Genomic DNA, 26,990 nt, shown 5'->3' with positions numbered 1-26,990 from the left:
TGCTTGATACAGCAAAACAAACCCCAAACTGTTAAAATACAAAACAAACTGACAAATCCCCTGTTACATAATGCTATGAACAACTAGGAATTAACATATTACTGGTTTAGTTGGAGTTTCACTAAGTGATTGAATTAGTTCTGCTGTACCCAGTTTTTTTTTTTCCTCCCAAAAGCTTCAAAATTGACCAAACAGATAATAAGCTTAGAAGAAAAGAAACAGAGTCAAGAAGAAGAGATAGCAGAGTACCAGAAGCAGTTGGAAGCTTTGCGTTCTACTTGTGAAGAGCTGAAAGCCAAACTGGATACCAGAATAGCAGCAGAGGAGCACTTCACATTGGTGAATGATTTAAAAAGGTATGAGTTTACATACAGTGCACAGAGAAACAATTCTGCAAAGCATTCACATGAACAGATCCGCATACGCATCACTGTAGGTAGGAGGCCAGTGGAAACTTATGCTGGTAATCTACCAGGTACTACCAAAGGTAACTACCAAAGTACAAAGAAAGGTAAAGAAATATTTAAAAAATACTGTCTCGCTTTTTATAGACAATTAAAATTACAAAAGGAGATTGCAGCTCTGGAGACATTGGTAGAAGTGTTTCTATCACAGAGTACATGCTGCTAAGTGTACCTTTTTAAATAGCAGAGGAGGAGGCATTAAAATTAGAATTTTTGTCAAATCTAATTACCTCTATCAACACTGTATATAAAATGTTCTCATTATTTTGTTCCCATCTTTGGGAAAATGTCTGAAGGATCCTGAAATTCTGAAAATACTACATTTCTCCCGTCTTTACAATATGGAAATGACACAAAAACAACACCAAAGTGCTGTCATGCAGCACAGTCTGTAAAGCAATGTTTTTCTAAAGACATTCTGTAAATTTGTTTGCTTTCAAGCCTAGGATAGTGCAAGTTACTCTTTCTTGGTACGGTGCCTTCCTGAGAAGTTCTCAGACTTTCTTTTTTGGCATTGCTAGTAATTTATTTGAAAAAAAATTAGGAAGGGAATACATTTGGACTATATAGGATATTTTTATAATTTAAATTCTATTTCAAGTGCAGTCAGGATGAATTATTTGAATAATTTTGTTTGTATTATACTTCATTTATGATTTGATATGTCATGAGATTGTAGTACCTCTCTGATGTCACCGCTGAACATTAGGCATTCTCAATGTATCTTTTTCATACCTTCAACATGGATATCTTACCGTAACTTAGCTTTTTAGTGAAGCAGGTCTATCCATGACACCTGTTCTACGCTGTTGGTTTTTGCAGCTGTTTACAACAGGAGCAGGAGAAAAAGCGCTGTGAGGTGGAAGATCTGATGGGAAAGATAGCATCACTGCAAGCTCAAAACAAGAAACTGCTTTTAGAGAAAAATAACTTCATGGCTGACAACAAGATCCTGGAAACTGAGATGGAAATGACACAAAAGACAAACAGGTAATATCACATTCTCATTTTCTTATGTAGAAATTCTTACATTTCTAACAGCAGAAATACTTACATTTCTAACAGCAGTAACAGCAGAAATATCTGTAAAAATACTGTCTGACATCCCACAGTGTGTAACTTCTACCTATTACAGAAAAAACATGTTTCCTAAACACATCTTTGTCACATTTAAAGGCCTGGTCATAAAGTAACTTTGCTAAGCTTTATATGTTTTCATGCACACTTTTCTATGTCTAAATGCAAATTAAGAATATATCTTTAATGCTAGTAGTTAGCTATAGCAATTAATCATTTGTGTACTCATGTGGAAAATAGGGTATTACACTATTTGCAGACCTTCTCATGCACTCGAGCAGTTCAGAGTTGGGCTCACAATACTTTAGAAAGTAAAACCAATATTATTGTTATATTTCTTAGAGATATGAGCTTGTAGCCATTGCACAAATTGTTCTTTTGAATCATTGTTACTGTTGTTATTCACACAACATATTGTAAAGAAAAACAGCCCCAAAAAGTGGGAAATGATACTTTCAGCATTGCAAATATTTTGAGCCAATACATCTTTAACAGTATATTTGATGGTTTGAGACTTGTACAAGTTGACTTGCACATGCAATGCAAGTTCTTTTAATGCCATTATTAATTCCCAATCTGAAGATTTTCCTTTTCTGTTAATTTTATAGGAGATTAAAGAAGAAAATAGGTCTTTTGAAACTGCAGTTGGAGGAAGCAATGGAAAAAGAAGTTGCAGCCCATCACTATCTAACAAACCTTATTGGTTTGGTGGAGAAGATAGCTCAGGAACGTGATCATCTTATTTTTTTGGTAATTACCTTTAAATAGTTAATATTACTTAATTGATATTTCACACAATGATCATCCTTCTAGCACAACTTATTGTTAATTTGCATTATCAAAAAAGCTATAATTTCAGTTTAAGGATTTAGCTATTTAAATAGACTTTTGCAAACAGGACAGGAGCAGCAAAAGGTTATTTTCTAGAAGAGTGGTTAAAAGCAACTACCCTAATTTCTGCACAGAACATAATTAAGCCTTAACTCACATCACCATTAGGGTCTGCAATGGTATATATCAAGTTTAAAAGAATTTTTTAAATCTGATTTTAGAGATTAGCTTAAATTGTTGAAGCTACATGTATTGAAAAATAGCACGCAATCATAAATTTTTAATATGCATTTCTGAATGTAAAGGTAAACTATTATCCTTGAAGTGATCCTGTATGGACCTTCTACTGTGGAAGCACATGCACATTGTTCCTTTTTGGTGAGCAGTCATTTTGACAGGCTGGTTGAGAGTTTTGGAACAACTTCGGTTTAGTGGAAGTGTCTGGCATGGAAGTTACTGGGCTTTTTATAGGCACACTTTGTTTCCTTTACAAGATCTTGGACAAAATTTCAGTTTTACATATTGGTACTCCATCTTCAAATTGGTCCTGGAAACCATTTCACAAAACTTTGTTAAAATAGAGCTTCTTTTGCTTCTGTTGTTCAAGTAGTAGACAAAGGTTGTCATCAGTGTTGGGTAAAAGGATTCTGTAGTGGTTAATTCTTAATTCTAGAAGAGGAACTATGGTGACCCAACTCAAATCCTTGTCCACTGCAAACTGGACTTTAGGATTGTGAAACTAGGCACAATAAATGTCTCCTAGGAATTAGGGGAACTGGTTCTTATCTCTCAATCTCTGGTATATCTACTTTCAAATATTCAGCATACCACATGAGAAATACCACAGAGATCCAGAATTACCTGTAAGTACAAGGTGTCCATTTGGCTTAATAATACCCCAGTGGACGTTCAGAATACTTTTAGCAGTAAAAGCCTGTTTCAGAAGGGAAGATGCCTTAACAAAACCTTAATCACCACAAGGTAGGTGAATATCTTTGCAAGTGTGCAGTATTTGACATCATATTCTTCCCTTCTGAAACCTGCACCTGAAAGTACACACTAGAAAATCAAGTTTCATGCACATGAAGAAAGCTCAGAGTAGCTCCGTGGAAAGCGGCTCAAAATGCAGTCAACTATGGCCTGTCTTTCTTTAGACAGGTATAAACTGATCCAGCAATTAGAAGCCAGTCCTAACATGCAAAACAGAATTTATCTCTTCTTTTTGGATCACATTCTGTTGTGTATGTACATGATGATGATACAGAACTTGCTGTCCATTATTTCTCCATTTTGTGGCTTAGATACTAAACAGTGCACAACTCTCTCTTTTTTTTTTTTTTAATGAATTCACTGTGTCTGGGCTGACAGCAGAAATACTCAAGAGACAAACTTTTCTACTGAAATATTCTAGTATCAGTAAAACCTTTAAATACCCAGTTTACTTTGCTGCCTGGTAGAGCTGAATCAGAACAACCTGTTCCTACTTTTAATTGCTGAACTTAAAACCCACCTTGGCAAAAAGTTAGACTGCAGGTATCTTGTAGTCAGGTAATCTGATAAGGTTGTCTAATGGGAAGGCCTAGAAAACAAAAAAAATTTAATTAGAATGAGACCCTAATGATTATGAAGAGCCACTACTGAGCATGACGTATAATTAAAAATGTATTATTGTTCCCCCCCCTCCTCCCCCCCAATTCAGTAATGTCAGGTTTATTTACTCAGTTCAGCTACTGCTATTACCTTAGCCTTATTCTTTAATTCACTAATCGAATTAAAGGGTTACAATTCATTTTATGCAGATTTAATTCAGAAGGACAGGGAGAGCAGAAAGGGTACAGCACTCTAAGAAATTAGCCTGTATTCTTCCTTAATGAGGATTAAAAAAAAAAATCCATAGTAACCACATCTCCACAAAAATAAATGGATAGTCTTAAATTTACTGTTTCCAGGAACAGTGACAGCCTACTGATAAATCCAGTAAGAGTAAAACAGAGCAGCAACAAATTTATTTAAAACAATTTTGATTGTGCAGCACTGATGATGAACTGTAATCATGAGTTAGCAGCTGTCAAAATGATTCTTCTATTTTATTGTATGATTCAGCTACCACACATTAAATCAAAATGTCGCTGACTGAGCACAAAGCTCACAGACTCCAGCAATGCTAGTTAATTTTGACTTCTGTGAAAGGAGATGTGTCTGTGGAGTGATACAGGTAGTTCAAGCTGGTCAGGCATTGCTGATTCTAAAAGCTGGTTATTTCTCTCTTGAATGCTTTCAGTGGATTTAACAGTTGAAACCTGTTACAGTTTTAAAGTTATTTCATCGTTTACAGCTTATGCAGTTTTTGTTTTGTTTAGTTCTTATATCTGAGAGACAATGTAGAGCTTATGAAATGATGGAAACAGTCATAAGACAGAAGCATTTCATAAGCCGCATGTCAGATTCCTTGCCTGAACCCCTGCCAATTTCAAGGGCTCTTTTGAGAGCAGACTACTAAATCTGACCGAGAAGGATGTCTCTCATGCATACAAATGAGATCCCTACATATACGTACATACATCTGTAGAAAAATATGCAGAATTGGTTGGGTTTACAGTATCAGTAGCTATGATCCTTTCAGAATAAAACTGTTTCAAGGCATTATTTTGTTAATGAGATAGTATTTGCAGTCAGTTGACAAATTATTAATTAGCCATTATTAGAATAATTTTCAGGATTCTTTTTCCATCTTGGTTCTTCAGACTATGGGAGCTCAAAACAGAATAGCTTTGTGTTCCTCAGTGTATATATTTTGTCTGTCCTGTCTAAAGTAATGATTACATTGAATTATGTATACTATATGTTTGCAGGCCAAATGTTTGGAAAATGAGAATCATGGTGTTCTCAACAAAATAGTAGAAGGCAGTCTACGCTTAGGAAGATTGGAAGAAAAAGTTAAGGTAAGCAGTATTTCTAAGCTAAATATTTATGTAAAACGTTCTGGTTTTTTAATGAGAAAAGTAAGTAGTTAATCTGTGTCAGTGTTTTTATGAAATACTTATGGATTATTTTATAAAGAGTTTTTAAAAAGCAAAATAGATCATCATTACAGTTTTCACAAATATATTTTTCCATTGTATTTGTACATTGCATGCCTGCCAGGTCATTGCATTTACATCATTACCTGGAGAATTATGACTAGTTGTAAAAATAATTAAAAGTTACACTTTATTTGTATTTCATTTTTGCTCGTAGTGTAGCCCAATTATTCTCTCTCCTACTTTTTCGAGGCTGTACTAATGCTTCAACTTGAAGTCCATTACAATTAGATTTGGAAGAATGAAAAACATCTCTCGAGTGTGGAGTTATCCCTCAAGTACTTTCATATGACCATAGGGTAGGAAGTTTAGAAACACAGAGGATGTTCAAACATCTAGCCTAATTAGAGAATACATTATAGGTTATCTTTACAGCTGTCTAAACAAATACAAAGCATAGTGTGTAATTGCAATATAACAGTGTATAGCGTGAAATACATTTGAAACTTCTATGTTTTAACATCTTTGGTGCTACAGTAGTTACTTTTACTGTAAACTTAAGGAAGGAGAAGGGTATCTGGCACATTTGTTTCTATATATAGAAAGTAATAGATATTACTTTCAAAAGTCATTTTGTACTAAGTCAAGTTTGTGCAGTTTACCCAAAAGCAGAGAGTCTCTATACACTCTACTTTTCCAGTTGAGACCTATGCTGCTATTCCTGCATCAAGTGACACAAGTGCACACCACTGTTAATGGAGACTAGCTCCTTCTGCACTTTCCTTGTAAGGATCAACACAGCCCAGGAATTAACAACAGAAAATAAAGCAATTTGTAGATGTAAAGAGAGAGCAGTAAGCTGAAAAATAACTAGAATTTTTAAGGAACCCTTCATAAAATACCTAAATGCATGAAACACTACCATAAAATAATTCTCTAATTATACTAATACAGCTATAAAAAGTTTTCAGCCATTTTTCACCCTCATTCACATCTGTCTAAATTTAGAAAACATCTCCCCTACCAAGACAGTGGCTTGTATTCTTCTTAAATATAGATTTTCTGCAATTTAATAGATCTGTGACTACTATAAGGAATAGAGAAGAGACTTGCATAAAATTAAGAATATTTGCATGCAGTACATGCTGTGAATTTTAAGTGCAAAACCAATAAAATTAAAAAATCCATCTTAACCCATCAACTTTTAATGGAAATTAGAAGAAACAGCCTGTAAATAAAGTTCTTAAATATCGCTGTTTCTATTTAGCAAAAGCAAGACTAATCTACTTGCAAAACTTTTTTGTTCTTAATTCTTGTCAGTAAAGCAGAGGGCTTAAACAGTCACAATACACTTTAAAATATCATCTACTTCTTGGTTATTGTACTAATTGAACTTTGCTAAAAGCTAGTATCATTTATTTCTTTGCTGAAAACACCTTAATTTCTTAAACACCTCTAGTCAGGTAATCTACTTTTCTAAATAGAAGCTTTATTAATTTGTTCTCTTCAGTGATTTATGGAAAGTCATGGGGATTCTTTTGTTTTACATATTAAAAATATATTCTCGTAAGTCTAAATACATTGTCAAGTTTTTAGTTTGGTTCTTTTTAGTCACAAGACTTTTTTAATCCCAATATGTAATGCAGTTTCTCAAACAGGACAGGCCATATTGCACACACTGCTTTTTCAGGTGCTGCTGATAAAAATTCAGGTGAATGTGGAAAAGCAAAAAGATTCTTCACTTGGAAGATATATGTTTGCCTCCACAGTTCATGCACAATTCTAACAACCATGAAACTTGAACAGCAGCTTACTTTAAGATTACATCCTTCCTACTTAGTTGAATGAGATAGGTTGGAGGTCTCATTAGTCTGATTATATCAGCTGGAGGCATACTACTATCAGCTGCTTCAGGAAATCACGAACTGGGTAACTGCCCTGTATGTTGAGTTACAGGGTAAACCTCTCATGATGTATTTAGGTGTAATCTATCTCCAGTTATAATAGTATTTAAAATGTGTTCTTTTTTTGAAAAGGTGATAGAACTATTGGTAATGTGAGTGTTAAACTGTTTCTTATCTTAGAAAAGGGTGTTTTGCATTGGCTTTTAGCCATCTTCAGCTATTTCAGCGAGATACAAGATAAGAAATACAAATTATATCCTATGAATTAGAGCATACAGTCCTTGGGTTATGATGAGAGAAAAGCTTCTAGCCTACAGCGCTGAGTTACTTACAAGTGCCTACAACGTGAGTCTGTATTTTCTACTTTTCAGACATCACCAGGTATCTTATGTTTACCTTTTGGTGAATTCGTTGCCTCATATCTCAGCAGGCAGAAGCTCATCCAAAACCATGTTACAGGTCAGATGCACTGTGTGTGAGTCAAAAGATTCTCTGGGGTTTCTTTCACACCACTGCAAATGTTATTTGAGGGGAGGAAACAAGGAAGGCTAGGTGGGACAGCCATTCTTCACTGGAAAGATATGGCACATACCCTATGGACAGTGGTCTTTCAAGAAGCTGTCAATTCTGTTCCTTTTAGATCACTTCCCTCTGAGATCAGGTCATTTGTCCTTTGCACATAAAAGTGGATCTGGTCTTCTGGTCTGGAGCTCTTCCTTTTAGTGAATTCTTTTGGAGAAAGTAAATGAACAAAAATCCTGTGTGTTTTGTTTTTCATTGAGAAGCCTCAAAATAAATCAAGATCTGGCAGATCTGTTATTAAACACAGAATCACTATGAAAGTCTTTAAAGCTAAATAGCAGGTTATTGATAAAATAAAACCCAAACCCATGTAGATATTTATATACACAGCTTTATTACATATTTTAAACTGTGTATGCTTAAGTTAGGTAGCAAATTAAGTTATTCTCTTTATAAATACCCATTATTTAGTTTGGGATTTAGCAATTACTGTAAACAAACTTTATAAAGTCATTCACTGTGCAAGATGTTTTGTAGGTTATCAGTACAACCGTATGAAATTTGGAAAATAACAGTAGAGCAGTATGAATTAGGTTGAATACAAATATTCAGAAAAAATAAATTATTTTTGCGCAGGAACTATGTTAAGGAAACAAAACTTACTTTGCAATTTAACTTTAAAAACTAATTAGGTTCATTTCGACTTTTGGTTTATGTCAGATAATTTTTCAGGCATATTGAATCATGGAAAATATTAAAGCTTACTTAAACTTCTTTAATTGGCCCTTTCAGATTCAGCTACAAGCTGCTTTGTCATAATTCTCATAACTTGAACTCTGCTGAAAAATCTGACTGTAGAGCAGAATATTAAATGCAACTTTATTTCCCTTTGACATCAGAAAAGACGACTCAAATCTGAACTAGCTTGTAACAGGACTCCCGTTTTTTTAAACAGGTCATACACAGACAATTTCTGATCTCCATCTGTTTTTAAAAACAGTGACAATGTATTTGATAAAAACGGTGTGGGTTGGTTTTTTTTTTAAATAATAAATAACCTTCAGATATCTATTCTATTCACCATTAATGAGACAGTGGTCTAAAACCGTTTGTTACTTAAGGAACAGGTGATAGTAACCTCCATGTTTGTAGTAAAAGAAAAAACACAATAAACCCATGTTATTTTGCCAGTATTCACTCAAGTTATTGTGCTTTAACAAAAAATACATATATGTCATACTATACGCATTTTTAAGAGTCCATAAAGGTTAAAGTCTGCGATTAAGTTGTTTTATGGTTCGGTTAAAAATTTACCAATTGATAAAATATTGCGTATCAGCTTCGTGAAGAGCAGTCACAAATTCCATGGCAGAGGCACTGGCAGAAGCCATACACGAGACATACAGTTAGGCTGGAGGGAACAAAACTCACACACACAACACCTAGAGTCACCTTCTGAATCACTAGTAAATAGATCCCAAGAGGGAGGGAACTAAAGTAAAGAAATCCAAGCAGCCATACGAGTATTCTGGGTACATGCTTGCATAGCTTTGAAAAGAGATTTTGGTCCAGCTGACTCTGAGAATTTAGAGATACTGACTCAGTGCCATGATCAGCATAATAACTGGAGGCAGTACTTTGACTGGGAGTCCTTGGGGAGTCTCTTTGTACTTCCATAATTGTAATTACTAAGCAGTTTGATGATCCATGGGAAGAACTTGAGGAAGCCAAATTTTTTGGTGTTAAAACTACTTCTTTACAGTCAGAATTCCATGCTGTTTTGTCTTTTAATATGAGCTGGGACATAATGTTTGTATCATTGGGGAGTCCTTCAACTTCATCTTCATGCAACTCTGTCTCATGGCGGCAAAAGGGACAGCTAACACAGGGAGATCCATCTCCTATATGAAGTATTTTAGTCAAACATCTAGCACAAATTCTGTGAAGACAATCCAAGATTTTGGGCTTACGACTGTGAACAGTAAATCTCTGATAACAGATTTTGCACTCCAGTTCATCATCGGGCACCTTTTCCTCTCCTTCAGTGCAAGTGTAATTCATCTTTAAATTAGACGCACTGTCAAAAAGAAGAAGTCATGTTATAACAAGTTGTTTCATGGATTCTGAATCTCTCTTTGATAATTTGTCAATCATAAGCTTTTAGTAAAAATAGGTAGAAATGACCTTTACACTGGAGATATCTAGCATCTCCCACTGTAACTCACCTCATTTTCATGCAGCTGTACCAAACAGGCTGGCCTTACTTTTTTCCCCTACCATCTTGCTACATATTGCATTTAAAGCACAAAATTGTTATTGGTGAAGAGAAAGCATTAGAGGTTTGTTCTTAACAATTCCTGAACACTGAAGAACTATGTATTTCAGAAATGCCTGTAACCATTGCATAGCTTACTCTCTGTATTCCTGTAAACCAGCTGCACACACCAGCGCACCTGAATGAAACAGGGGTGCTTCTTCACCATGTTCCTGTCAACATTAATCTGGACTTAGGGAAAGGTGCTTTGGGGTCTAACATCAGGAGACCATGGATTTATTTAAGTCTCACTGCACACACGGCTTTTCTGTCCAGACAGTATTCTACTTCGTTAGAATTAAAATTTTTCCTTTTTGGCGCCCCTGAAAATTCAAGAAGCAGTTTTTGTAACGCAGCCACAGAAGTAACTGCTTCTGTGGTTCTGTCAGTCCTAAAGATGGACCTTAACCACATGCAATTTGCCCCTTATTTTCACATCAAGTGAAAGTGAATAAAACTCAAGGGAGAAATGTAAAGTGCACTTGAGCCTTTCTCACTTTTCACTGAGAAGATCGAACACCTCAGAACATCCAAGAGACACTTAGCTGTCTTGCTTTCATTATTCTACGCATATGCCTGGCCCACTAAAATGTTTTCAGTTTCAGTATGTAGTTTCTTTTGGTTAGCTCTGTAAGTCTATCTTCCTGTATATTTATAAAAAGCAGCATTTCTCTATCTACAGACATCAGTTGTGAAAGGCAACTTAATTATTTAACACCTGCTCTGTGTACTTTTTAGTAAGACTGGAGTAGAAAGCATTAGAATTGGTTACTTTTTTTTTTTTTTTTTACCCTGTTTTGGCAGTATCCAATCATGGTCCTTCTGGCAGGAAGGGAAGACTGTACTTACTAATTTGCATCCTGTCCCTGGAGAAGACACAGTCAAGGAAACTACCTATAAAACCTGTATAATCAATATTGCATTTAGGAGTTGATATGCTGTCAGCAATAATTGTAAGAGTCCTTGACACATGAAACTTTTTATGACCGAAGTGAAATCATACACTTAGATCTGCTTTTGCATCATCGTTATAGGTCCCTTCCAACTGAACTATTCTATTGAATTAAATATCAAGACAGAACCAGCAAATTACCATGTATAAAGCAGCTCTTATGTGTTAAAAAAAAAAAAAAGTTAAAATACATCTTATTTCCTCCCCCCCCCCCGATTTCAGTATGAAAGGTTAGCATATCAATTATTTTTGGTGGGTTGTTTTGTTGGCTTTTTTTGCACTCAACCCTTAGAAGACATACTTTGTTCTTAATGCCATATTCATTTTGTTATCATAATACATCCATCTAGCCATTTGATACCAATACCTAGAAAAGGATACACCTTCCTGGAATTTTTCCATAACCATTTTCTAACCATGCCTGGTCCCAGTCTTAGATACAACAATAGACCTAATGAAGCATTGCCACTAACTTCAGGAGGTCCAGGATGTCACTCGTTAACATGGGGGGAACTTAAGGGAGGGGGAGAGGAGAGTTCTGTCTCTTGAGAAGTTGCACAAATTTATTCTTTGCATCATGACCATCATATAATAGCAGATAATTTTATTTAAACCTTTTACATTTTATGTCCTTTTACAGAGATCGTAATCATAATCAAAAAAAGGAAGATCTCTGAATCAGAACATGAGAATAGCAGATCAACCCTTCTGCCCTAATTTTTATCATATCATATACAAAGTTGGCAGAGGAACAGGGGTTAAGTCCCCCTTGTGCCTATTCATCCCACCCACTGTTATCATCAATGTAGGTGACTGTCTCCTCCTTACATGCAAACTTTGAGCAAAACCAACCAACCAAAAAACCCCACAGAACTACTTTCTTCCAGATTATTTAATTATCTGGTAGGATAACATCTGATAGAATATGCACCTGTATTTTTGTCCCAAATTACCAACTGGGAAATGCAAGGGCCCAGGTAGTACAGCATATAATACTGCAACACCTATTTTCCCTTCATTCCAGGACATATTCAAGATCTTTCAGACTTTGTGATGTTAGCTGAAGTATACAAAGAATCCCTAAATGAGCCTTGTAAGTATATGTCACTGTTTTGTATACTAGGTAGCTTATTCCCCAGAGTTAACAGTGTTTGCATAGAAAACAAGAATTACAACGAAAATTGAGAGGAAATCCATTCATCTTACTGATAAGGAAACATCATTAGAAACAAGTATTCTTTCCCCCACGTTTTCTTTTTACACACCTGAGACGGTCTATATGCATAGGAGAGAGACACGTGCCCAAATTTACTCTGGCTTTTGTCTGAAACTGTTTCAGTTTCCTCATACTTCTCTACTCAGTCGTAACTGTGAACTTACAGGTAGATTATTTGCATACTCTGCCACTCATGCAAAAGTACTCTACAAATCAGAGAAGAGATTAATATCCCCAGTAATTTTGGCCATGTATTTTAGGCATTCTGAACCACCTGCTGAGCAGAACCTATCTTTCCATCATTGCTACAAAATTCCCAAGATCTCTGTAATGAACCCAGGAAACAAGGTCCTTGTAGGAGACTAGACAAAACAATAGCACAGTGCCTACCCTGTGTGACTGCGTGTGGCTTGTTTTGAGCATATGGGGTAGTATCATAAACTTCACTACTAAAAGCTACTGCCTGCTAACCTATTTCAGTGTATTCATTTTAGAGGTATTTTCTAATAGGCTGTAGTTAGCAACAGACATTGTCTCCATCACAGCAGATTAATTTTTCCTTGCTTCATCTAAATCACTGTGCTTAACTCTTGAGTGATGTCTATGAGGATGACCAGCAGCTAGAATTCAGCTTTGGTCTCCACAGAAACATGCTTTCATCTCTGGCAAGTGGCTTTTGTCTCAGTCAATCCTATTTAAGCAGTGGATGGGAAATGGAGGACTGCATTACTTCAGTGTGTTCTCCAAAGAATCAGAAATGAAAGAGCGTAGTTTGCTCTTTCCTTCTCCATCACAGTCAGAACGGACCTCTGGTTTTCCAGACACAATCCTGGCCTGTAACTGCAGTACAGAGTCATATAATGGTGACAAACCCCAAAAGTTAACAAACAGCCAAAGTTGCAAAAAGTTAACCCTTCTAAGACTTTTAAGAATTCCCCTGCCTATTTCCAGAGTTGAGCAAAGGCCTGAGCCCTTAGAAGAAGCTTATATAAACATACTTTTTTTTCCTGTATATGTTGTTCTTCAAGGATGATTATTTTAGTTTTTTGTCTGTTGGTTCCTTAAACCTTCTAAAAAGAATAACCACTCACAGGTAAAGATCCTAAAGGAAAATTTAGTAAGCACAGACAGCAGTTTTATTTACTCAAAGATTCTTCTTTAAAAAAAGTAGTGCTAGGTTCCTGCTAGAATATTTTTGGGGGTTTCCAAGCCAAATAATAAATTTAGATTGACAATTTCTGAATAAGAACACATGACCACACTAAGCCCCTCTAAAATACACCTGGTAGCCAAAATAGTTTGCAGAGAAACTATAATCACCTTAACATTGTATGTAGAAAATTCCAAATTAGTAGCTAGATACCAAAGCGATGAGTTAGATCAAAGCCTCAAATTTGTCACAAGAACAAACTAAAAAGTCACGTTTTCTACAGCAGAATTTTGCATAATTACGATTCCCAACAGGAATGGAATTAGGGGGTTTTTTGTGTTTGGTGGTTTGGTTTGGTTTTTTTTAACAACCCTTCAGTTGCACAGTAACAGCTACAGAAATTTGATTGCTGCTATCGATGTGTAATCTCTGAAGTAAGAGATTGCACATGACAGCTGATCACTAAATTGATGTATTTTTAATGTGGGTTTTTTTTTTTTTTCGAAGTATTAACCTACCACATCAGAGATCTACTTGTACCTCCTTAAGGCAGAAGAAACTGCATATATCAGAAAGTTGAGCAAGTTACTTTATTACTAGAGCTTGAGGAGGAGGTGGCTAGAAAATCTCTGCCAGGAGAGTGGTGGCGTGTTATAAAGCAATGGAATTAAGAGTCAACATTTAGCATTAGCACGTTTAAGTACCTTTTAAAACTTCAGGTTAAGCTTTTTGAACCTTTTAAGATAAACCTGCAATGTGACAAGAGCAAATATTTCCTAAATGTTGCCTTGATGCTACAGCCCAATATTTGAGTTGTTCATCTGTCCTACTATTGTAGGAGTGCTCTTTCATAAAATTAATAAAACTAAGTCACTTGCTGTGTTGCTCAGAAAATGGAAATTCAGCCTTGCCAAATCTTCCCTCAGCGCTCAAAAGCTTGCTATTACCAGGAAAAACCCCAATTTCTTAAAAAGAAGCTTCTAGCCTTCCTGGTTATAGAGATCTTTAAAATTTTACAAGTTCAAAAACCAGGGGGAAGATTAAACAAGTAAACTTGAGGCCTCTGCTGTATTTATGCATGTTCTGTTCTATATGGGAATAGAATACTTCATCATACCCCTCTTTAGGGTGGGAGAAGAGAATTAAGATAGAAGTAGGTTAACAATAAATAGGTTAAAGAAATAGAATAAGATAAGGTTAAAGAATAGAGTAAGATAATAAGGAAACATCCTGTATAAAGCAATTTCTCTAGTGACCTATTAAAGATAATTCTGGCTTTAAATTTATTTCACAATATTGGATTAGTTTGCAAAGTGTTTTATGTTCATGGTGCTCATGAATAAGACTCAAGTAATAGAAATTTCAATTTCCTTACATCAATTTTATCTTATGTCGTTAAAATACTAAGTCAGTTCTGTTTATCTAATTCTAGATTATTTTTTGTCAAAGCAGGTCATGTACACACACAACTATCGCATACCGTTGGACACATAGTTTTAAAGTTTCTCCAGCATAAACAGCTTTTCCCTTTTTAATTGATTTCCCAACTATTTACCCTTCATCTATGTGCCAGTATCAGTCTGCAAATAAGGAGGCAGGCTTACTGCGGCACATGATATCACAAGTACAGCTGAACATTTTCTTTATTTTGTTGGCTTTTGAATTTAAAACTTTCTACATTTTACCCACATCCTTTTCACAGGGACTGAATAGAGGCTGTAAGAAACAGAAACAAACACTTAACAGACCAGAAATCTAGTGTTTGTGAGGAAATGTTTTTTCTATTAACAGCACAATACTGTCTGACAAAAGACATTCCATCACTAAAACTTTGGAATATATAGGCTGTCACTTTTCATCTGTCACATCCAATTTTACTGGGAAGGTTATAGGTATAAACATTGCCCTTTACTACTAAAAAGGGACTCCCCCCAATATATGACTTTTTATATAGCCCTGAAGATAATTGTCCGTGATCTTAGTTAATGTATTTTAGAAGGTTTTAGTTGCCGTGAGAGACAACTGGCAATGTTCCATAGCACCCAGTAAACATTTCATCAGGGTTCCCATTACAGGGCTATTCTGTCAGGATCAGAATTATAACACTTTTTATAGAGACAGTGAGACAATTTTCTTCAGATGGTACTTTGATTTATCTCTTTTGGAAGGGATAATACTAATTTTTACTGGTAAAGGATAGGAGAAAAACAATACATAATTGACAGAAAATAGCTTTGTTGCCTCACCAAGGATCTTGGGACCAGATCATTATATGTATCATGGCCAGCAGCCTACGTTTGTAGAAATAATGTTTCGTTGGCTCTCTATTCAGAATTCCTCAATTTCCAGTTTGTAATTCCATACACAAGCTGTAAAAGAATTATAGTGCCCAGGAGTATACCTTCCTGAAACTACTTTAGAAGAGTGTAAGTTATGTCCTCTTCAGTACCAGCTGCTGTATCCATGATCATTTCTCATCTTGGGTGCTTACTATATACCTGTGACACCACAACCTTGGGCAGACTACCCTTTTCAGCTCTAGAGCAAAATATTACCACTTCCAGCTTACATGTTATCACCCTCTTCCTGCAAATTGTTGTCTCCACCAGTCTGTTTACTGCTACCTGCTTCACTTCAGAGAAAATTAGTAGGAGGTTGTCTTGAACAATTCAAAGGTAGTAGCCTGCTGTGAAGGATCTGTAAGTGCCAGCAGCTGCACATGTCAATGTGCCCAGAACCACCCTGACCTGGTCTGGCTCCCGCAGGCCAATATGGAGCAGTCTAGGCCCTCTTCACCCATCCTGCTGAAGTTCTGCTGAGACAGCTTATGCATTTTAAATAGACTTAGTTATAATCAACCATAGGAACAAGATCAGAACTATGTATCCCTCATATCTAGTTTCATGCCCTAATCATTAGGTCAGAAAATGGTGCACTTTCACCCTTTGGGCCCCATTGGTTTTGCAACCATTCTGCACATGTGACAGCTTCAGTTGGCAAATGAAGAGCAGGCATGCCAAGCCAACAGAGGTAGCATGGGATATGTAGGAGCCGCAGGCTTGAACCATCTCAGGCACAGTGCCGCTTAAAACACAGATCTCCCACTAGCTGGATGATCAATGACCACTAGATAAAAAATGGATTTCACCAATACTGTTGGCTGCATTCTTTATTAGCCTTCTATGTGTTAAGAGAGGGAGGAAGTTCTCTCTAGTTCTCTGAGATATAGGCACCTGCCCTAAAGACAGCATTTCAGACTTCGGGTCCAGAACTGGAGGAGGCATTTACTGACAGAGGTGAAAGTTCAGCTGTTTTCCTGTGCTCTGCACTTCCTCTAGGCTAGCTCTAAGCAACCCTCTGCTCAGAAGGAACATGTTTACCTTTATCCTCCCATAGCATTTGTCATGGTTTAAACCTAGCCAGCAACTAACCGCCACACAACTGCTCGCTCACCCTCCCCCCCATAGGATGGGGGAGAGAATTGGAAGAGTAAAAGTGATAAAACTTCAGGTTTTATCACTTTATCACTTCACTTTATCACATCAGGTTGAGATAAAGACAGTTTAACAATTGAAATAAAATATATTAATAATAAATTGTAATGAAAAGGAAAACAACAAAAAGAGAGAGAAATAAAACCCAAGAAACACAAGTGATGCAAATGAAAAACAATTGCTCACCACCAACCAACCGATGCCCAACCTGTCCCTGAGCAGCAGCCCCCAGCCAGCTTTCCCCCCAGTTCATATACTGAGCATGACATCATATCGTATGGAATAGCCCTTCGGCCAGTTTGGGTCAGCTGTCCTGGCTGTGCCCCCTCCCAGCTTCTTGTGCATCTCCAGCCTTCTTGGTCAGTTGAGCATGGGAAGCTGAAGAGTCCCTGACTTAGTGTAAGCACTGCTTAGCAACAACTAAAACATCAGTGTGATATCAACGCTATTCTCGTCCTAAATCCAAACCACAGCACTATACCAGCTACTAGGAAGAAAATTAACTCTATCCCAGCCAAAACCAGGACAGCATTCCAAGCACAAGCATTTAACTCTGCATTTTGAAGACTTCTCTGGGAATCTAAAAAGTTGAGTGATGTGACTAGTTAACTTGCAAGCTTCTAATTCTTTTCTTAGAACTGGCAGGGAAAAGCTAAGGAAAAAACCTATGGAAGTCAGCCTTAAATACTGAATGACTAACATTCTAGGTAAATATTATTATTTATCACTATCCTATTACCTCCAGAAAATGAAACTCCAACGTGACACATTTTACAAAAGCTAAAAAGTAAACAGTTTGTGGAAAGGATTATGTAGCTTGCAGCACATACCTAAAAATGCCTTTTTTGTCTCCTTCCTCCAAAAGGCATATTCAAACTTTCTGCTCTGATTCAGTGAAGATAAAACCTTAGTGGTTAACACCTTAGATAAATCTTTATAATAGCAAGACATAAATAGCAGTATTTTCAAAGCTTTACTAAATAGTTTGCAGGTTTATTAAAGGAGGTGCTTCCATCCCAAAACTCTGGCCTATAGCCTATATCAAACATCGCATTCTGCAGATACAATAACAGTTTAAGCATTCTGTTTGTAATCACGAGAAAAAAGCTGATATTGGATAATACCTGTTATTTTTGTCGAGAGAAGCAGCATGTAGAAATGTGTAACAATACACAAACCATATTTTTCAATTCCTTGTGTGCTTACGGAATTTAATGGGGAAATTATTTCAGAAAGCAAAATTACTTTGTACAAAAATGATTTCTTGTTTTTGAGATTAGACCAATATATTCGGTTATTATTGCCAATAAGCAAAAAATCACTTGTGCTTCACTGAACAGAAGGAACTATTATGTGAAACAGCAAGATATTTTAAAACATGAAGCCACTCTTTTCTTCCTCTTAAGATTAAAGAACTAACAGAACATGAACACTTTTTCATGGTATGTACTGATAAATATGACTGTTGGACAAGTGGTAAGCAACACGTGCTATAAAGCGTAGCTTTGCATCTTGGAAAACAATCCCATTTTTTGCAGCTAATTCTTTTCTCTCATAGAACAAACATATGGTATGGTATTCACTGTACGGACTGGTTTTATATGCAGAACAAAGTACAAGTGTAGTACCTTCAAATTAACAAATAGGTAAAAAAAAATAACGCAACCTACCTGACATATTTAAGCAAGGCAGCACTGATGTAAAGATTAAACTGCAAATTAGTATCTCTAGCTATTTCTTCTGTTGGTAGTGAGTTGTCCGTATTTCTCCTACAATCACATTTTTCCTATTATCTTTAACTCTTACAGGTATATAAAAAGAAAGCAGCCGGGAAGCTTGGAGATATCAGTCTCAAGATGACTGAGCAGGAGAAAGAATTTGCTGGGAAGACTGCTCAGTACCAGCAAGAAATGAAGCACCTCCAGCGTCTGCTGCAAGACAAACAGGAAACCCTTGATGAAGTGCTGCAGCAGAAAAGGTAAGTCAGTCACAGGCAGGAGCAATCCAATTAGATCTGACTGGTAAAAGGGGTGGGGGGAGGCAACTGCACACAGCCACAAGCTCTTGCTTTTCATCAGAGCCTCATATGGTATATTCCGGGTATCTTTTCTCACTCATGTTTTAGCTGTACTGAAAGTGCTGAAACGCTCCTCTTAATTCCCAGCTCCAAGACAGACCTTTTGAAGGAGAAATTTATTCTGGATGACTACTACTGTTCTTAAGACTTCTTTTTAAGAAGAATATCAATCTGAGCCTAGTCTTTGATGGCTTGGGGGGGGGTGTGGGTGTGTCCTATAAATCATCAAGATACAGGTTAATTATTTAATAGCATCTTCTACTAAAGGGTGAACACTTTGCCCTTCACACCCCTCAACACTTTTCAGAATAGTAAGAAATTAAAGGAATCTAATGAGTGCACATATGATGGGTTTCCTTTCAAATCCACCTTACTGTTCTGTTAGTGACTTAGATTGGCTACATGCAGAATAAAAAGAAGAAAAGATAATTTAACAGATTTATGACTGTCAGTGTTGAAATATCCTTTTAGTATAGAGTCCTTTATAGGTATTTTTCCCCTCTGGTAGTGGAAAGCTTCATAGCTTTGATGACATTCACATTATCAGCATACAGGAAAAACTTTTCACAACTGAAGAGAGGTAATTAAGCAGTCATTTTGCAAGTTATCCCTGCCATTGTGAAATAATAGATTTAAAGACAATAGAAAAACTGGGCTTGGTATCACCTACCTTATATCGGCACAGTTCCTCTCAATTACTTTATACAGTGCTATTAAAGAGGTGTGAGTAGCTGGGAATTGTACAATGAACATCCCACTAATCTCTAAAATTTGCATGAGAAAACAGTATTTTGACTATTCCACATTTCTCTGGAAATAGTTATTTAGGATTTGTAACTAATTAAGTGCCTTTCATACCTCTGGGCTCATGTTACAATTTTTTTACGGTAGAGAACAGCTGGTTAAATAAGGAGGGTTTTTTCATAGAGCATAATTCAAAGTCCCATAATATGCATCATTCAAAATTTACCTTTCTAGCCCCAAAGCAGGTAAATGAGATGATGTAACACAGCCATATCAATTAATTGTACTTGCCATACAGTATACCAAATCACTTTCTCCTCTTTGGTCAGAATTGACTCTTTTTTTTTTCAGTAAGTACACAACATTAATACTTGCAACTAACTTTTAAGCAGTGAGATCTGCACCTGGAACTATAACAGAGTAGTCCATTTAACAATACGATGATGAAGAAAAATAGTTTATGGAAATGAGTACAAGATGAACCTCACAAAGAGATGTCTTGTATTTCTCTATTCTCCTACATTAATGAACAGTGTAATTGGTGACTGCCTTTTTCTGGTGGTAGTTAAGCCTTAACAGTGTTTATTAGAGTATAAGATAATGAACACAACTCTGAAAGTAAAAAATAATTTTTATGTTCATCTTGCCAGCTGTATTTTGGTTCATCTCATCATCCACTATTTTCCTTTGGTAACTATATTAAAAAAAAAATCTAGATTAAAAAAGTGAAATGTCACTGAGAAGTCAGCTGAATTCTACACCTGTATAAGAAAGAATATATTTTTATTCTTATATAACAAAATCAACAAAACCAACTAACACCATGGCTGATACTGTTCATATAAACTAGTTTCCTCATGTTCCTTTATTCGTGTCAAGTACTGCGGTAATATAAAGTAGTTTCCCAAGGTAATCCAAATACATATGTACTCTGTTATGCCTATCTACCAGAAATTAAACATGTATTTTGGTCAGCTTTGTATATTTCTAGTTTTATAAGGCTTATTATTTTCTCTCTCCCTTCCCTCCACACAGTCACAGGAGTAAGGAAGGGAAAATTATTTGTAGTTTAGATGTTGCTAGTCATCTGTAGCTTGGCAACCAAAGTCACTAGTGGCAGGACAGTACCAAACATTTATCTTTATTTCCACTAGCTCTGTTTACAGAGTAAATATATAGTCCAGAAAACTGTCTAGCTGATAATGTTTCAATTCAAAATACCTGTATAAACATTAAGGTAAGCACATACAATAAATATATTGTATATTAGATCTTCTCATTTCAGTGTTTAAGTAATGAAAATCAACTTAGCATGCCACATTTTAAGCAGGAAAGCCAGTTTAATTTAAAATTTAGCTGACTATTTGGATAGCTGATTTTGTATTTTATTAAAGTTACAATTTATCTTTAGGAATACTATAAAACAAATTAAGCTATTTTAAAGGCAGTGATCACAGTCAGTCTAGTCAAAAGCACTGCAAGTAAGTAAAGACAGAAAACTTTTTCATATAATAGCTTTTGCTCTTGCATTTAGTTTTATAATACTGGAGTTAGGAAATTATAGCAAGTCTGACTTGGCTACTGCCATGAAATTCTTTATCATAAAAGTTTACCCTATCTATTGTTGGTGCTAAGTTTTCTTGTAAAACAAAGGAAGATACCACTTCAGGTCTGGAAACAGCACCGTTCTTCTAGCGAGACACCGCATCAGAGATGAACAGCCCCACCTTATTAATCTGCGTGGGACTCTAGCAAACCTGACTGCCAGCAGGTCAGGACCCTCTTACCAGGGCACATTGCACAGTACCAACGTATCCAGAAGTAGAGTTACTGCAGATCGCAGCATGTTCAAAAGTAATGTTTCTTTAGACATTTGCACGGCTCATTTTTGTTTCTTCTCCCATCACTCTGCTTTTAACAAGTCTACATCCCAACTAACGTGGGCTTCATAAAACGTAACAAAGGTGACTTTCCTTTGAAATTTTCTCCCCCTCCTGCATCATCTTTCACCTGATGATAAGTATCAGGGGTCGCACTACTTACCCATTGCGTCCAAGGGAAGAGAATTTTTCCACTCAGTTTTCAGACAGAAATGCATATAGATATAGATAACTGTTCTTCGGATAAATAACAGCTTTTAAAGCTTCTAAAGATATGCAAATTTTACCTTCCTAGAAGCTGCTCTGTAGAGCCTTCCCAATAATTACAGCCTTTGCGACAGAATATTGGAAATTCACAGCAACCTTTTGCCTAAAGCAACTGACGAGAAAGCAGTATCATTTTCTGTTCTTCAGGCAGCTGATAATCATAATGACATTTTTATTGTTTAGAGAGTAATCTTATGAGTCATCACTATCACGTACCTTTCCTTAAATGAAATACATTGCATGTTTCAGATATAAACAAAGTTGTTAATGGGGTTCTAGGGTAGAAAACGAGGTTCGTAAATGCCTCAAGTCTTATTTCACAGGACACTTACCTTTATGAGTTTTCTAGGTCACAATGTATTTCATAAGTCTTCTGCAGAGGAAGAGTACTTTGAGATAGTTACAGCTGCTGTACTTTGGATGCTAAATACAGGTTTGGAAGCCTTAGTATGAAACTGCCTTAGACTGTCCTCAGAAGAAGGTCAACAATAGAAAAGCTTTGCAGCCATGCACAGACAAGGGAGGGGACCTGTCTTACCTGTAAGGTTACATATAAAATTGTAACCATGATAAAAATGGTTCATCTTTGTGATAAGGATTATTTAAATAAACTGTTACAGGAGAGATGAAAATTAATTCTTGAGCCAGCAGCCCAAATAAGATTCTCAGAGATTAAGGCTGAATGAATTTAGTTCAGCAAGGGCAGAAAGCTCGGTCTTTTGTAAAGAAGAATCTGCTTTCAGAATCTGCTTCTGTTAACTTTTTCATCCTCAAACATCAGTACAGCATTGGCATTTTGTTTACGTTCAACAGGATATAAAACCTGACATTTTGGATAGGTTAGGGGTTAAATGAGTAAAAATAAAAATTCCATTTAAGTAACAGCAGCCTATGTTTATGAGAAACAAGCTTAGTGCTGTTTGCCTAAAGACATCTGGAAACAGGACACATTTACTACTGAGTACGTATCTAGTTTTAAATGCCAAGTGACAAAGACTTGTGTTTGAAGAGGTGAAGCAGCTGCTATGGGCACAATGGAATAGCAAGGGTTACCTCTTAGGCTGTGATCTGTATACAGTAATGTCACAATAGTCATACTCAAGGATAGTAATACTTTGCAGAGCTTGAGGGAATTTCTGGCGAGATGCAGAAAAATGTAAGAGAAGGGTAGTGAGGGCCATTGCCCAGTGAAGTAGGAGCAAGAAAATTTTGGTGTTGAGAAAAAAGTACAGACCATCAGCAGCTATGGTAACCAAGCTGCTATGTAATCCAAGTTTCTAAGACAGCTGGGAGGTTGTGACCAGCAAGAATAAAGACACCCTCTCCCCAACCCATTCTGCTGAATATATTTTTAGATTTTCATCAGGTCAGAGTTTTAAAACAAAACGCAGAGAGAGAAACCCCTTGTCTAACTACGGTTGGGTTGTAACTGCTACTTCTTGGATACTCACCTAAAAAACAGCTGAACTATAAAAGCAGTACTTTCTGCCACACTGAAAAGACTTACCTGTGACTGCAGTATACTGTGTGCAAAGCCAGGGGCATCTGCAATGTGCTTCCTTGACAACAACATGCTTTGACTGCTCATTCCAAAGCAAAGTCAGCGAGCACTTTCAGATTCTGCATCTCTCAGCCCTGTTCCGTTTAAAAATTAATCATCCAAGAAGAATTCAAATAACACCACTACTTCTAAAGGCATCTGTTTCCTTAACACTGAAGTAATTTTAACCATGTGGATACTTTTAAAACTAATCTCTTTGAACTATTTTTTCTAAAATCAATGCAGTTGCCATTGAACTGAACGTATGGACTGAAAATGAGCATCCCATTTGTCAGGCATGCTGACAGCATTAAACTACAATTCAGAATTCAGTGATCTTTAGTTTAATCTTCAATTTTTCTCTGCCTCAAGCTCATACAAGCATTAACAATGAAACAATCTTTAAAAAAAGTCTTGGTTTTAGAAATTAGCAGATGAAATAAAGCCGGGGTAATGTTCTGCACTACAGTAAGAGTAAACCAGATTGAGCTCTTGTATGTTAATAGTAAAACATAAGAGTGCGGTGCACGCTGCATGCAGACTCCAGTTGGAGAGAAGCAGGAGAGAATAGGAGCTTGTCCCTATCAAAATATAAAAACAAAACAAGATGCTGAAAACACTCCAAGATCACAATACAAAGGGCCAGAGTCAACCAGTGGGTGAAACTCAGGACAGCTTGCTGGGGGAGTTCAGTCATGTAATTTTACTCTTTGTGCCTCACATCCCCCAAAATGTAAGCTGAGGATAACAATAATTGCCTCTGTAAAGCATTCTGAAGCATATACTGAGTAACTGGTAGTATTAAACACTCTTACCACTGGCTCAAGGAGAAATAGACGTTGTGAGAACAAAGTAATCTACAATTTTGGTGTTTCAAAAATGAGAGATTGCTTCTCAATAGCTTTTTTAGAGACTTAGCAGAAATGGAAAGGTCCAACTCATTAATGTGGCTTCTCATGTTCTCGAGCAGAGTCTTGGGCTACTCTTAGTACAACTGTACTGCTTTCACCTGCCTTCTTTTGCTTTAATTCTATTCTTAAAGGTTAATGATCTCTTCCACTACCAAAGTTCATTCCAAACAATATATACAAGGAAAATCTTAAGGCTTTCTCAATAAGTTTTTTTTTTTTTTTCAATCTTCCATCTATATATCCAGTCATAAGGTGAAACACAAAATGAGCTAGTACTATGTCTGGGCCACTTTTACCACTTTTTTTTTTTTTTTTTTTAAACATTCTCAGTGTTATTGATCACAAAGGGCTCTGTCAGAAGTACTCATGATATATTTTCTAGTATACACCTTTTGCCAGAAATGTAGCCTGACAGCATTTAGTCTCAACACATTTATGTTTTGCACCGATTTGTTTCTCATTTTTAGAAGCTGATATTCAGGGGAATTTGTGTGAAGGGCTAGCTCTATCAAAGTGCTTCAGGTAGTGGCTTGAAGTGACTGCGTTAGAGAAGTCTACACCATAAGATTTGTGTGCTCATTTTCTACACAATACCTTTCCTTTCCACTTCAAATTATCTTGATTTTCTGATTATTTTGTATTTTGACATACACTAGAAGCGAGTGAGAGGAAACCCAAGAGCTTAACCTTGACCAAATATAACTTACTAAAAAGTCTGCAGCTGGAATATACTGCATTATTAAATGATGTTAGCTGCCATGTTTGAAAAATAACCTTTTTCTTGAGAAAAACATTAAATAATTCATACATTTATGCTTGGGCAGTCAGAGAAATTGGGCCGTAAGGTTATAATGCCTTAAGACTGCCCTTCACTATCTTTGCCTCTCCGGGTGGTGGAAGTTTACACCACTTCTGTTTGATCACCACAACGAGGCATTAGCTAAGCACAAAGTCTGACACTCAGTTTGATCAGAGATTTTTAGTCTCCGAGTGGAGAGATGCAGAACTCTCAGCACCTGGTAGAAGGGGCATACCTGTTACAGGAAGCAGAACTGCAGTGACAACAGATCCTGATTCAGCAGACAGTGGCAGTTACGATATTGGATCTTACACGCACTGCTCTGCTGTGTAGACTTCATCCAACTTACTACATGGGTCCAGACCTTCTTCTCTGATCATATCCTCTCTAGCATTACATTCAGTGGGCTTTTTTAAAAAACAAAACAGGAACGAATTTCAATCAGATAATGTCAAGCCTCTAAATACCTGTTGTTTATAATTTGCTTATCCACATACTGTAATTACGTACTGCTGAAAAGTGTTTTTAAAATTAGGACTTCTCTTCTTTTTTTTTTTTCTAGGAAAGTGGAAGGGGAACTTGAAATCATTTGGGAATCCACATCCAAAGAAAACAGGAGAATGAGAGAACTCTTACATAAATCCCTGAGGAAGAACACCACATGGAGTCCTGTTCATGAGCCACACTTAGATGAAATCTCTCAGAAAGACATAGTTTATGGACATGATTTTAGCTATTGTGATGTGAAACCTCCAGCCCCCACTAAAAATGAAATTCAACAAGAATCTCAGTGATAAGAATAAAGATGCATTATGCATCTCATCCAAGAAAGAGACCTCAGTGCCTGAATTTTACTTTTTCAACACCACAAGATGTAATAGAACACTTACTCTCTTCAAAATTACTGTATATTTTAGTGTCAGAATGACAACAGCGTATTTTCCTGCTGTACCATCAGCAGCGTAAACCTAGCCTAAAATATAACTGTTTTTTGAAGAAAAGGCTATTCCTTAAGGCAAAGTGTGGTACAGCTCTAAATTAAGATAAAAAGACATGTATCCAGTTAACAAGATAAACAACTGGTAAGCTCGGTGTTCTAGCACAGACACATACCTTGCCACAAAACAAGTGAATAGCAAGATAGAAAGCCTCAAATATGGTAAATAATGCATCTCTATTATATATGTTTTAATTAAAAGGTCAAATTTCAATAAATTCTCCCCAAATAAAGTATAGATGGAGTACCATCAAAGTTGAAAAAAAGTGTGCGTTGTCTGTTCTCGTTGCTGGTGATGAAGCATCTTGACATCCTGAGAAATCCTTATACCAGATTGTCTGCCAAAATTCTTGTCGTCTCAAGGACAGAGAAAAGTTTGACTGTGAAGCAGACAAGACAGAAATGTCCTCATGATGCCTGGTGGTGCCTGAATGCACAACTGTCTGCTATGTAGATCTACAGGAGCCCAGGCGTCAGCAAATTCCTACCATAGTTTTGCCAAGGGGCCGAGATGCCAGGAGAGGATGCAGTCCTCCTCCAGACTGCCTTGTTCGTCCCACCTCAGATTCGGTAGCTTCAGAAGCCACTTTTTTTTCCCAGAGCGTTCTCTGCAGCAGTGCCAGCCTTTAGATTTTTATGACACATATTTGTCTTGGCTTTCATAACTGTTGATTTTTCACTATTGCACATCAGCATGAGAGTAGTATGTATTGGTATGAAATGACTTTATTTTGGATTTACATATAACTAGTTGGATCAGCTTTTTGCTTTTGCTTCATTTCCATAACAAAACCTAAATGTTACCAGAAAACTGTAACAATACAAAAACCT

General features: G+C 36.5%; 2 protein-coding genes across 4 annotated transcripts in view; one reads left to right on the top strand and one right to left on the bottom strand.

The window, feature by feature from the left end:
- The window catches only part of CEP89 (centrosomal protein 89), a 48,881-nt gene extending 22,456 nt beyond the window's left edge, over positions 1 to 26,425 (top strand). The window contains exons 15-20 of one of the 2 annotated variants that reach the window (XM_075510754.1): positions 176 to 356; positions 1,287 to 1,454; positions 2,150 to 2,291; positions 5,225 to 5,314; positions 18,753 to 18,922; positions 25,725 to 26,425. In XM_075510754.1, coding sequence (XP_075366869.1) covers positions 176 to 356; positions 1,287 to 1,454; positions 2,150 to 2,291; positions 5,225 to 5,314; positions 18,753 to 18,922; positions 25,725 to 25,956 — 983 coding nt within the window. In that variant the 3' untranslated portion in view covers positions 25,957 to 26,425. The remainder of the gene's footprint in view (positions 1 to 175; positions 357 to 1,286; positions 1,455 to 2,149; positions 2,292 to 5,224; positions 5,315 to 18,752; positions 18,923 to 25,724) is intronic. The other variant, XM_075510755.1, reaches the window with a different exon arrangement.
- Positions 8,291 to 18,759, bottom strand: LOC142413977 (E3 ubiquitin-protein ligase RNF182-like). Of its 2 annotated transcripts, none has more exons than XM_075510759.1 (2): positions 17,775 to 17,806; positions 8,291 to 9,895 (listed from the first exon to the last, which is right to left on the bottom strand). In XM_075510759.1, the coding sequence occupies exon 2, from the start codon at positions 9,877 to 9,879 to the stop codon at positions 9,154 to 9,156; it is 726 nt and encodes a 241-aa protein (XP_075366874.1). In that variant the 5' UTR covers positions 9,880 to 9,895; positions 17,775 to 17,806; the 3' UTR covers positions 8,291 to 9,153. The 2 variants fall into 2 exon arrangements, with proteins under 2 accessions (XP_075366874.1, XP_075366873.1); XM_075510758.1 differs by lacking the exon at positions 17,775 to 17,806 and adding an exon at positions 18,615 to 18,759 and having other exon boundaries at positions 8,312 to 9,895.
- Positions 26,426 to 26,990: the final 565 nt, after the last annotated feature.

Source organism: Mycteria americana, chromosome 8 (assembly GCF_035582795.1).
Source record: "Mycteria americana isolate JAX WOST 10 ecotype Jacksonville Zoo and Gardens chromosome 8, USCA_MyAme_1.0, whole genome shotgun sequence".
Lineage (NCBI taxonomy): Eukaryota > Metazoa > Chordata > Aves > Ciconiiformes > Ciconiidae > Mycteria > Mycteria americana.
Note: the sequence above shows the minus strand (reverse complement) of the source record. Positions and strands in the feature narration are given on the sequence as shown.